The 13050-nt window shown below is 38.4% G+C and overlaps 1 protein-coding gene across 2 annotated transcripts; it reads left to right on the top strand.

Moving 5' to 3' along the window:
• Positions 1–862: 862 nt before the first annotated feature.
• Positions 863–5482, top strand: LOC147558882 (EAP30/Vps36 family protein). Of its 2 annotated transcripts, none has more exons than XM_086660602.1 (9): positions 863–1575; positions 2133–2333; positions 3419–3512; positions 3607–3664; positions 3849–3918; positions 4187–4322; positions 4422–4506; positions 4980–5033; positions 5170–5482. In XM_086660602.1, exons 1-9 carry the CDS (start codon positions 949–951, stop codon positions 5171–5173), a joined length of 1329 nt encoding a protein of 442 aa, XP_086516728.1. In that variant the 5' UTR covers positions 863–948; the 3' UTR covers positions 5174–5482. The 2 variants fall into 2 exon arrangements, with proteins under 2 accessions (XP_086516728.1, XP_086516727.1); XM_086660601.1 differs by having other exon boundaries at positions 4980–5063.
• Positions 5483–13050: the final 7568 nt, after the last annotated feature.

The raw sequence follows: 13050 nt of genomic DNA, 5'->3' as shown, positions 1-13050 counted from the left end.
AATAAAAAGAAGTTTTAGAGGACATTCATCAATTGAGGTTCTTTTATAGTGAGAAATGAAAGAAGATGAAAAGTTAGAGAGGGAGAAAGATAAGGACTAATTAAGGACTGTAGAGGTGTACTCGAGTCGAGCCGAGTAGTAAGATGTTCAAGCTCGGTTCGTGTATTTGACTGTAGAGCTCGAGCTTGTTCGAGTAATTGTCCGCTTGTTCGAGTAATTGTCCACTTGTTCAAGCTCGGTTCATATAAGTTTGAAAGTGCTCAATTACTCGCATTCTTTTAAACTCGTTTACAAAAAATACTTCAAATGAAAACTTTCTAAATTATCAAAATACTTCAATGATCATTTGTCATATACAATAATAATGATTAATGATTCATATTCCGATAATTTTTTAATGGTTGATATTTTATGTACAAGTTTAAATACTAATACGTAATTATGTACTACAATACTATAAGAGTATGTTAAACGAGCTGTTCGTGAGTAGCTCGTGATACACTAAAGAATGATCAAGCTCGGCTCGTTTACATAAACGAGCATGATTTTGGGCTCGTGTTAAGCTCGTGCTCGTTAATATTCGAGTCGAGCACGAGCAATAGTCGAGCCGAGCTCGGCTTGTGTACACCCCTATTAAAGAGGGACTAAAAGAGAAATTAAGAAGGAAAGATAAGGGGACTATCTCGACATTTTTCACATTTTTTAGGGGGCCATGCGAGAATCCGGTCACACTTTAGAAGGCCAATCGGCAAGTAACCCTTATCATTATCGAGTTCATTGGCAGCAAATAGACAATTCAATCATATTTGGGGGGCCAAACAAGAATTAACCCTAAAACGAAAGATACCGGCGTACCGACGCCATTTTCACCGTTTACTTTCCGCGCGTAAAATTTTTAGAGAGAGAGAGAAACTCTCATTTTCATTCTCTCCCCCGATCTGCAAACTAATGGCCGGAAATTGGTACCCGACGGCACAGTTAACGAGTAGCGGACGTCCTATCCTTCATCCTGGAGAAATCGAAAGCTCTCTTCTCTCATCTGTAGATCTCGAATCCGAAGAAAACCCTAATTTCCCTCTCTTAAAATCCGGAACTTTAATCCTTACAACTCATCGTCTTATATGGATTGATGAATCAAGTAATTCCATTAGTTCACGAACACCAACAGCTTCATCAGTCCCACTTGGTGCGATTACTCACATTTTTCCACCTAAGAAATCCATCAAAAGCATGTTTGCTAGCCCTAGAATTCGAATTCAAGTTTCAGTTTCAACTAATGGTAGAATTGAAGAGAGAGGATCAAAATCAATAGTGATAACACTTGTTGTTAGAGGAGCAAAATCGGATCCTGATTCTTTCTATAGTAAATTATGGGAGGCTTGGAGGGGAAGAGCGTGGGAGGTTTCGGTTTCCGAGAGCTCTAATTCTGAGGAAATGAAGGGTTTTGGATCGGTAGAGAGTTCAAGTGGGTTGAGAATGGCTGGAGTTTCAGGGATTCTGAGGAAGGAGCAAGAAACTTGGGAGAATACAGATAAAAGCTTGCAAGATGCTTTCCAGGACTTGAATGCTCTCATGGTAAATAGAAATGCTTTATCTGAAATCAATTCATGTTTATGTTTGTTTTGAGTTATTTTTGCAATTTGAATTAAAATGAATTGAATCGGATAGTTGGTTTGAAGTTTAATGAAGGTTTCATTAAAATGGGTGAGGGGTTGAACTCTTGAAATATAACACCCCAACCACATCCAACATCAACTAGGCTCATCAAAGCTACCATGGCTAAAGCTCGGCCCGTTTTACAGATAGGTCCGTCCATATCAAGTACTAAAATGATGAAAAGTTAGTGAAATTCGGGGATTCAAGCACAATAGAAGATACTGAGTTACAATATTGTTGTTTTGAAACCAAACCACGTATAACGATGTCGAAAATAATCTATTAGTGAAAGTATTGAAGAGTAGTCTAATGGAGGAGACTGACACAGGAAGAAACGTACAGAGATATCTGGGTTTGATGTTCTTATACAGTAGTATGTCATACCAACGTAAATAATGGGGTTTCCCACCTTCTGTTCTCGTGTTTCTGTAAGCTTTCACTTCTCTAAATTCATGATCATGTCTTTTGATTTACAGAGTAAGGCTAAAGAAATGGTGATGCTGGCAGAGAAGATGAGGTTGAAGCTTTTATCTGGCCCAACTGGTCAAGCAGGTACAGGTGATGAGGAGATGGGCTCTAAGCAAGATATGCAAGATTGGCTTTTGAGTGTGGGTATAGCGTCGCCAGTTACGAAAGAGTCTGCTGGTGCTCTATACCATCAACAATTATCTCGCCAGGTATCTTTTTCCTGTCCTAAAATCAATTCGAAGTATGATGTATAGGTAGTCTGAGCTTAAGGAGAGTGATCAAGCATAATGTTGCATGTAACCCCCACATCTAGGAGTACCAGAAATTTGAGTGCTTCAGTCTGAAAATCCAAGTAAACCACTGAGCCTATCCTCATTTTTATTGTTAACTTTTTGATGAGGCATCGCTGTCAAAGATTCCTACAATTGATAATTTGGCCAAGAGAGATTTAGTGATAATTAATAAGTTTATCCTGTGCAAGCATGACATGGAGTTAGTCAACCATCTTCTTCTGAATTAGCCGGTTACTTCGGCAGTGTGCGGTTTCTTTTAAGTTCTTATAACACCCCTTGGGTACATGCACATTTGGTGGAAGATTCACTATTACAAAAAAAAGATTCACTATTACAATGGGCTCGTGTGAGTTGTGGAGTAGCATTCCTCACGCTATCTTTTGGCTATTTGGAACACAAGGAATACAGCTACACTCAAGAACTAAAGACCAAGGAGAATATAGTTCATTTGCTGCAAATTTATTTCTTTTGCTTGGTAAAGGGGGGTCGAATGAGCGGAGCATTTGACGATGACAAATTTGACAACTTCTTGGGAGGCTTTGATATTTTCCATGCAGCTCTGATTTTTTGACAGAGTGTTGTTTCTTTTGTAATATCTCGGGTTGCTCAATATTTCTTTTTTGGGATCTCTAGGCCGTCTCTTGGAAGCCTGGACTCTTCGCCTTTGCGGAGAACCTTTTGTACATATTCTTTTTCTTTCATATATTCATTCAAAGTTAAAAATGTATCCTCATTTCTAGTGTCTGCATGACAAAGCTATGCTTCGTATCATCACACTTAATGTATCTCTTTGAGTTGTGATTACCAAATACTCTGTTGCCAACAGCATAAATGATAACAAGCATTCATGAGTAAATCTGCGTCCCATGAAGAGTAATAGAAGCCCTTTAAAAAAATCCATCAAAATAAGCATACCATTCATCTTCTATTAGCGCAGTTGTTTTTCCAACTCCACAGTTGTTTATGATTCGTCATTTTTATCTTGTTTCCTTCATTTCCAGTTGGCAGATTTTGTGAAGGTACCACTAGACAGAGCAGGAGGAATGATTGCTTTAATAGATGTGTACTGTCTCTTCAATCGAGCTCGGGGAACAGGTATTCGATGTGTATATATATATATATATATGTTTTGATCCGTTCTGGTTTCCATAAAACTACTGATAGCTTTTGTTATATTGACCGTAAACAGAATTGATCTCACCAGAGGATTTGTTACAAGCGTGTGCAATTTGGGAGAAATTTGATGTGTACGAACAACCGAACCTTCAATCTTTTCAGGTTCCAACGTGGCCATCTTCTATAGGGGTTATATTTGTAGGGAATGCTGATGATACATCATACATATATGTCAAGGGTCAAAGTTGGCATGTTGTCTCTATTTGTGTTTTAACTTTCTCTATCAAGTTATTTATTGTGCTCTTCTCTCAACAGCCCGGTTATGCTTCGAAAGTTTGATAGTGGAGTCATGGTTATCCAGAATAAGTCTCACAGTGATGAAGAGGTAAGACAATCTTATTTAAAGGTTTATCTGTGTTGATCTCCTTGTTGTTGCAATATAATAGAAACAACTAAATTTCTTGGTTAAAACTGGTAAATACATTTTCGAAAATAATAGAGCAGTGAAAGTAAGAAGTAGGAGCTCCTAGTTCCTAACATAACATTTATGTTTCTCTTGCTTTAGCGTTTCTATCTGTTGCTGAAACGGGCAGGTTTAGTTCGTGACTTATTGCGGCAAGATTTTATCCTTAAGATTTTTTTTCCTGATGCAGGTGTTTGCAAGAATTAAGGCCCTTGTAATGAAACCTGATGCCCTCCGATCGGGCGTAAGTCCAAGTGACGCTGCAATGACACTAGGAATTGCTCCAGCATTGGCCAAAGAGCATCTCCTAACAGCTGAAAACAAAGGTGGGGTTTTAAGATTACCTTATAGAGTTTTTTTTCGATATTGCCTTCACTCATATCTTATTTATCATGGTGATTCTTTTTTTGTTTGGCTATTTGCAGGTTTACTTTGCAGGGATATCAGTTCAGAGGGCTTTCGGTTTTATATTAATCTCTTCAAAGAAATTGATCTAGATGACACCCATTTGTGAGTAGTTTCCTTGGCTTCATTTCTTTTGGTTATTTACAAATTAATCTAGTAGACTGCCTTGCACTTCTTCGCCATACTAACCACACTTTAATCTTTCCAATTGAATTATAATTGAAATGGTTAGTTTGATTCTTATTTCTAATTTCTTATCACATCGGAAGTTACCATACTGATGAATATTCAACTGATGAAATGGTTAGTTTGATCCCTTTTCCGTAGTTTCTGTAGGAAACAAGGTATGCTTAGAGAGACAAAGACTTGTTTTATAGTCTAAATACAACTTTATTACACATAAATTAAATTTGATTTCAGATTAACAAAGAAAGTAAATGGAACTCAGCAAAATAGCAGCAACTCCTTCCAATTCTGTATTATGAATCAGTATCTTGTGCTTTGATTGTATTGATTGAAATGTTCAGATTAAGTTGCTCTTGTTTATTTGAAAACTAAGGTGAAAACTAATCATGCAGGGTGAAAGATCATGGGATTTACAACAACTGGGTTTCTGCCGTCTCAGTTTCTGGGTAAAGAGAAGATTCCCCAATCAATTTAAGGTTTTATTCTTATGTCAACTTTAAGAGAGAAATTCAAAAGCAGTGGCCTACTTCATGGTTAGTAGTTGGTAAGCTGAAAATAAGAGCGTGTTTGTTTCTTTCGCAGGTAAGCCGAAGACCCATCCTTGAAACTGTCCTATTGCTTCAGTTTCTCGAATCACCATGGGGTATCCTTCAAATTTTATAGAGAGAAACTATAAATTTCTTGTGTTCCCTCTGTTGTGCTTAAACTGGGTCAAAATATGAATGAATCTCATTATTTGAAAATTGCGAGAAACGGATAGAGTTAATTATGCAAATTAGATAGTTTGATTGTCATCATTTAGGATGAACTTATATAGCAATAATGTATCACTTCCAAAACTACATTCATACCTCAAAAGTTTTCACTCAAATGAGAAGGTTGTTGCTTCATCAAATCTGTGTTTAATGTGATGATCTTAGTAGTATCTGTTAAAATTTCATCTAAAGTGTAACTACGTTTTAAAGTTAGTCTAGTAGTTAGGTCCGAGTAACTTCTAGGAATTTTATTAGTTTATTTTTTGTTTTTTAAGTCGAATGTCTGATTTTGTTTTAGTTTTCCCTATTTTCTAAAATCATGTACTCAATTTATTAATTACTTTTAATAGTTAAATTAGTATAATATTAAATTGTAGTATGATACATGAAGATTGAAACTTAGGGCTCGAATGAGGCAATGTTGTCTCGGAGAAATGAATTCTAAAAAAACACACTAAAAGCATTAGAGATGGACCTGAAGACTAAAGAACCTCATTTGTATTTGGGAGGGTTCAATTTTGGAGGTGATGGTAATACGGTCCATCTCGCATGCACCTCAGTCTTGAGGAAGAACTACTAAGAGAACGGAAAAAAATAATGCAATGGGTGCCAGCGGTTCTGAAAGACTTCTTTGGAAGAGCATCGCCATGAACATGAAAAGAAATGGAGTGGCGATCATTTTTTGTTGTCTAAATCTCATCTATCAGAGTTTAGTTAGTCTAAACCTCTCTTTCTCCCTCTCTATTATCTGGACCTCAATCAACTGCATTACAACTGACTGGATGGCGGAGTGAATAGGCTAAATATAAGGACTAGAAACAGATTATTCAAAATGTGAAAATTTGACAATTACTCGGTTATTTGGCCTGACGTGGCTGCCACGTTAGATATTGGGCTGAAGTCGGCCGACAATGTGGGTCCGAATAGCATTTCTCGTCGTGATTTTGTCCATGTCTGGACTTCAAGTTGTGAGTCTAAGCAACGTTCGGGGAATATCATCGGGCCATTTCGGGCAATATCATCGGCCCACGTTCGGGCAATACTGCATAGGCTAATTATAAACCAAGGATCCTATACAATTGTAATCCCACTATTCCTCGTACCCAACTTATCTGATGTATCTAGTATAATAGATAGGTTATACACTGAGCCTTGTCTCTTTTTTGTTCTCAACACAACCCTAGCTGATTGAGACTAGCGGTCTGAGGATCTCGACCTATCTCAGACCTGGGTAGGTTTTCTTAAGGACGTTAGGATCTCGACCTATCTCAGGCCTGGGTAGGTTTTCTTAAGGCCAACGTCCTGACATTTTAAGGTGGACGGAGATGATCCAAAAAATGGTCAGTAGTTGATTACGGTCAATAAGTTATTAAAGGACCAAAAGCTCAACGAGCCCACCCGTATCAAGTCAATAAGGAGGTTGAATCTGAAAGAAGTATGCCGCTCAAGCCCAGAACTAGGGGGGTCAGTACTATTGTCTTAGGCGCCTAAGACAATTGTACCAACCCCCTACTTCTGGAGTCGATGCGACTGTTGACTTGATGCGAGAAGACTAGGGAGTTCTGCGGAAGTAGGGTTGATGCTTCAATTCCGAATCGTGGGAGGGGAGGGGGGGGGGGGGGAGTCGGGGGGTTGAAGCGTGTCTAATGCTTACGGACTTAATCCTGAAATCCTGCTCATGCTCTTGAGAACCTGATGAGAAAACCTGCAACGAGTTCTGAAACATCTCCGACGCCCAAGACAGTCAGATTGTCCTTTTTAGTTAAAATGTTGAGTACCGAAGGACATTAGATTTAACTTACCCACTTCGAGCTGATTGAGTGCCTTTTTATAGGCTGCTTTAGACCGACTGTTGATAGACAGTGAGATTGAGGCGGTTGGGATCCACCGTTCGGGATTTAGACTACTCTTCGGTAGTTAGGAAATTTAGGGTTTCCTGTTTGTTTATATCTGGTATCTTGGATATTTAGAAGTTCCTATGTTCAAGGATCCTTCAGTGATATCTGAGCGAGTTGATAGATTCTATAGGTGATGTTACCTCCTTCGAGACTCTCGAAGCCCAAGTAAGTTAAATACTTGAGATCTTGGCCGTCTGAGATCTTTGGAAAGATTCGAGATTAAGTAGGCAAGCGAGTGGCGCACTTCTGCCTTCCCATATCCAGGGCTTAAGGCATCGACCTTGCTTACGCCGACCCTCAGCTCTTCAAACGAATCCCAAGGCAACCCTGGTTGTATTTGAGGCACGACAGGCTAGAGCTCCTAAGATGATCTTGCCGACCACCAGATTTTAGGCTTAGGTGGCATACCTCTTTGGGCTCAGCGGTCCTGTCGCTTTGAGACGGGTTGACCCGTTTGAATTTTGGTATTTTCTTGACTTATTGACGATAGTTAACAGATGACCATTTTATGTATTATCAGTCTTAATCGTGAAATCTTATCAAAGATCCCAGTCGGCGAGGATCGGTGAGGATTTTGAGTATTTATTAAGCTTGAGCTCCGAGAGTCTCGCAAAGAAGAAACTTCTCCTACATAATCTATAAAATCGGAAATACGATCTATCAAGTATCCTTAAATAAGGTAACTTCTATAAACTAAAGATACGAGATGATCCCAAAGAGGAATCTTAATATTATCTAACCACGAAATGGTAGTTCAAATACAACACAATGGATCTCAGCTGCCTGATCAACATCGCCTATAAATAGTCGGTCAAAGAAGCCTATAAAAGGTGATCAATTCGTCTCGAAGCAGACACAACTAATAAAACCTCAATCTACGAGTAAGTCCTAAATCCATAAACTCAGGTTCACTCAATACTCAATTATTTAATTTCAAAGACAATTTGACTGTCTTGAGCGTTAGAAAGATTTCTGAGTTCCTTGGAGGTTTCGCCCCCAGACCGTGAGGAGCATAACATGATTCAATATAACAGTCTCAACACCTTGACTGATTCCAGGAAGACAAATTTTGACATCAGCAGATGGGGTCGCACCCTCGCAGTCGCAGGTAGTCTGGTGAAAAAGCAAACCACAACTGACAACTCAGAACCAAAATTAATCTAGGGGAGTAAGGGTTAGACTACTTGGGACGAACATGACTGTATTTGATCCCTTTTGAAACAATTTTTATTCTTTTGCAACTTGTTGCAACCCTTTTGCGTACTAGTTGCAAACCTGTTACGTCAATTGCATACGAAAGGTTTTTTTTAGTTTACTACCTCTACACTAATCGGTAATTGAGTTTACTCCCCTCAATAATAGACAAATGACTTATTACAATAGTTAAAAACAGTAAGACAATGTTTGGCGTGTAAAAAAAAGAATATGACTACCAAGAATTATGATCGGGCAATGTGATTTTAGTAATAACAGTACCTTACTTTAGTGTTAAGTGTAGTCAAGAATATGAATCGTAAAGACTTATTTTGTTCGTAGATTATTCAACTTATGATTTCGATTTCTTCACGCCAAACAAGACCCTAGTATTCTGGCTAAAATAGTAAGTCTAAGGGGTAAATTCAATTATCAATTATTGAGGGGGATAAACTCAATTAGCAATTAGTGTTGAGAGAGTAAAATAAAAAAATTCCATTACGAAAATATCTAAAGAGCTAAAAGAGTAGAAAATAGTTCACCGTAACAAAAATTTATAGGAAATTTTGAACAAAAATTTCCTGTTTCAGAAAGTATTCACTGATTGGAAAAATTTGATTCATAATAGTCTATAAACTGTGGTAATTACTTTTTCTGAGATTAATGGAGATCACACACATTTTTCTTATTGTAAGTATCCAATATATTTATTTAAATAGAAAATTGATTATTTGCTGGATGTCATCGTGCCCAGATCCAAATCAGGCCCAAACTTGTATAAGACCGATAATTTAATTACATTCTCACTCAAATTGACTATAAGTTTTGTTGAAAAATAATGTCTTTAGGATGAGAACTTTATCTTTGAAATATATACTTTTATTTCTCAAAGATAATTACAAACACTTTGCTTTATAGACTTATGACTCACAACTCAAACACTCTTTTTAACTACACCCACGCTCACTCTTTATATACTCTCACTTATACACAACCTCTCAAGTTGCTTGATCTTATGATGATCAAATGAGAAGGGTTACATAGGTATTTATACTAGTCCTAGGATATTTCTAGAGTATGTAAGATACTTTCTAGAAGCTTCTCTAGAAAGTTGTAGAACCATTATTCTAGAAGTAGTTTTCTAGAATACACTAATAAAATAATAATCTAGATACTAGATATTTTTATAGTTAAGGATAATTCTAGAGAAAGAATTCTCTAGAAAGAACCTTCTAGAAGATGAAGGAGAGTTTGATGGTGATACTTTCAACACTCCCCCTCAACATCAACTCTCCTGGCTTTGCTCAGCTCTTGAAGTCATACCAAGCTTCTTTCGAAAATCGCCAAGCTTTGCAACGCCTAGTCCTTTCGTGAATATATCTGCTACCTGGTTCTCTGTATTGATTGCTCTCATCTCTATCTCACCTTGAAGTACCTTCTCTCTAATAAAGTGATAGTGTACCTCCACATGTTTAGTTCTTGCATGGAATACTGGATTTTCAGCTAGGCGTACCGCTGACTGATTATCACAGTATAATGTCACTGCAGAATCTGCAATCTGATGTAAATCTCTCATTAGCTGCATCAGCCATGTGCTTTCTTGAGCTGCCATAGTTACTGCTCTATATTCTGCCTCTGTGGTTGACAGAGATACAGTTGGTTGCCTTTTGCTGCACCAAGATATGGCTCCTGAACTAAGGCTAAATGTATATCCTGTAGTTGACCTTCGTGTGTCATGATCTCCTGCATAATCTGCATCGCAATAGCCAACTACTTTACAAGCTTCACCTTTCTTGTATAAAATACCGTAGTCAATAGTACCCTTCACGTATCTCAAAATTCTTTTCACTGCTTCCAAGTGAGGCTTCTTTGGGTCCTGCATAAACCGACTTGCGACTCCGACAGAAAATGCTATATCAGGTCGTGTCAGTGTCAGGTATATTAAACTTCCTACCAAGTCGGTACATTGTTGTGTCATTGAGGTCCTTGCCTTCTTTTGCACACAACTTAGTATTAGGCTCCAACGGTGTTGAGATAGGCTTGCAATCTTGCATTCCATACTTTTGTAGTAAATCCTTGGCGTACTTGTGTTGACAGACAAATATGCCATGGTTAGTTCGATCTACCTCAAGCCCAAGAAAGTGTTTCAATTCTCCAAGCTCCTTCATCTGAAATCTTACTGATAAGTTTTCTCTTGTTTGATGGATTTCTTCTTTGTCGTCTCCTGTGATGATTAAATCATCTACATAGACTAGTATAATTGTTAGTCTTCCTTCTCGTACTTTTATGAACAAGCTTGAATCAGCATGTGTAACCGAATATCCACTTTGAACTAAGAACTCTGCTATTTTGCCATACCAAGCTCTCGGGGCTTGTTTCAATCCATATAATGCCTTCTTCAGCTTGCAAACATAGGCTGGTTGGGCTTTGCTCTCAAATCCCCTTGGTTGCTCCATGTATATCTCTTTGTCTAATTCTCCGTGAAGGAACGCATTTTTGACGTCTATCTGCCACATCTTCCAGGACTTACTTGCTGCTAGTGCTATTAGGACTCTTATGGTTGTCATCTTAGACACTGGACTAAATGTCTCATCATAGTCTAGTCCGTATTGTTGTGAGAATCCCCGAGCTACCAGTCTAGCCTTATATCTATCAATAGATCCATCAGGACGAGTTTTTACCTTATAAACCCATTTGCAAGATATTGGGTTCACATCCTTTGGCTTAGGAACTAGCTCCCAGGTTTGATTTTGCTTCAGTGCAGAAATTTCTTCTTCTATTGCTTTCTGCCACTCGACCCTTTGTGAAGCTTCTTCATAACACGTCGGTTCTATGTCCTCGGCTAAATTTGCATTATGATACTTAGGGTTAGGTTTTCTTTGCCTGGTTGACCTTCTAAGTGTTGTCTCTGCTTCTTTATTTTGTTGATTTGTTTGCCTTTCTTCTGAAGTCTCTGAGTGTACCCCAGTTTTCCGTGGACTATGTAATCTTTCTCGACTAAGTTCAACGTCTCTAATTTCTTCTAGAGGACTTAGTTCCTCCTCCTCCTCAAGTTGTACTTCCTTTTGTTTATCTTCTCCTAACTTTTATTGGAGCTTTTCTTCTAAGCTCTCGGAGTCTGGAAGCACCACCTGTTGTGTCGTCCACCAACTTGCAGCTTCATCAAATACTACATTTCTTGATGTATGACAACGACCAGTCGTAGGATCGCAACATTTCCATCCTTTTCTTTCATTATCATATCCTACGAAGATACATCGTATTGCTTTCTTATCGAACTTGCTACGTAGATGATCAGGTATAAACACGTAGCACACACATCCAAAAACTCTAAAGTGACTTACTGCAGGCTTAGCTTTCCACAACTTCTGATAAGGTGATACAAACCCTAACTTTGCTTGTGGAAGTCTATTTATTATATCTGCAGTTGTTTTCATGCACTCTGCCCAAAAACGACTAGGAACATTTTTGGCATGTAACATGCTTCGACATATTTCTGCAAGATGCCTATTTTTTCTCTCAGCCACACCATTTTGTTGTGGGGTATTTGAGCAAGTTAGTTGTCTTCGAATGTGGCATTCTTTAAGGTAGTTTGAGAACTCTTCGGAGGTATACTCTCCCCCATTATCTGTGCGTAAGCACTTGATTTTCTTTCCTACTTCGTTTTCAATATTTTCTCGAAACTCCTTAAATATGCCGAAGACATCAGACTTATTTTTTAAGAAATATACCCATACATACCTTGAGTAATCGTCGATGAAGGTCACCATGTATTGTTTCCCACTGATGGATGCTTGCTTCACTTTTCCAAACACATCTGAATGAACTAGCTCCAGAGGCTCCTTAGCCCTGAACTTTGATTCTTTGTATGGTAGTTGATGTGCTTTACCATATTGGCACCCCGCACAGATGGTATCTCCTCGAATATCTAATTGTGGGAGACCTTTCAACATTGATTTTTCCATCATTATCTTCAGCTTTTGATAGCTCACATGTCCTAATCGTGCATGCCATAAGTCTGCAGTCTCATTCTTTCGTGTCTTATCTACGTATGCTGATTCTGCTGAGAATACGTAAATAGATTCTAGTCGTTGCCCCTTCATTATTGGTGTCCCTGAAATTTTAAGGTCGTGATATACCTTTACATCTTCAGGACCAAACAATACATAGTTACCTGATGATGTCATTTGTGACACTGATACTAAGTTCTTCTTCATTCCTGGAACATGGAAGACGTTTTGTAACTGCACTTGTTGAGGACTGAGACGAGAACTTACTATTGACTTTCCTACATGTGCAATTGGCAATCTTGAGTTACTGGCTGTAAGTACCACTCTACCTCCTGTGTACTCACACATATTTGACAGCTTCTTCTTGTCACCGGTCATATGATTGGAGCACCCAGAATCAACGATCCAATCTTCATCATAATTTACTCTTTTAGGGTCAGATGCTGCAACTACTGCTAGTTCTTCTTCATTTGTACTTGGATTTATCTTCTCTCCAACACTCGATTCTTGGGCGGACCCAGTTACTGCCACAGTAGCATGGAAGTCCCATTCATCTTCACTACTATCTTTTTGACCACTCGAAGTTACTACATTGCCTTCGAATGG

This window comes from Eschscholzia californica, unplaced genomic scaffold (genome assembly GCF_041429995.1).
Source record: "Eschscholzia californica isolate CP2 unplaced genomic scaffold, dmEscCali1.0.p SCAF_2, whole genome shotgun sequence".
In the NCBI taxonomy this organism is placed as follows: Eukaryota; Viridiplantae; Streptophyta; class Magnoliopsida; order Ranunculales; family Papaveraceae; genus Eschscholzia; species Eschscholzia californica.
This window is presented reverse-complemented; position numbering and strand designations above follow the sequence as displayed.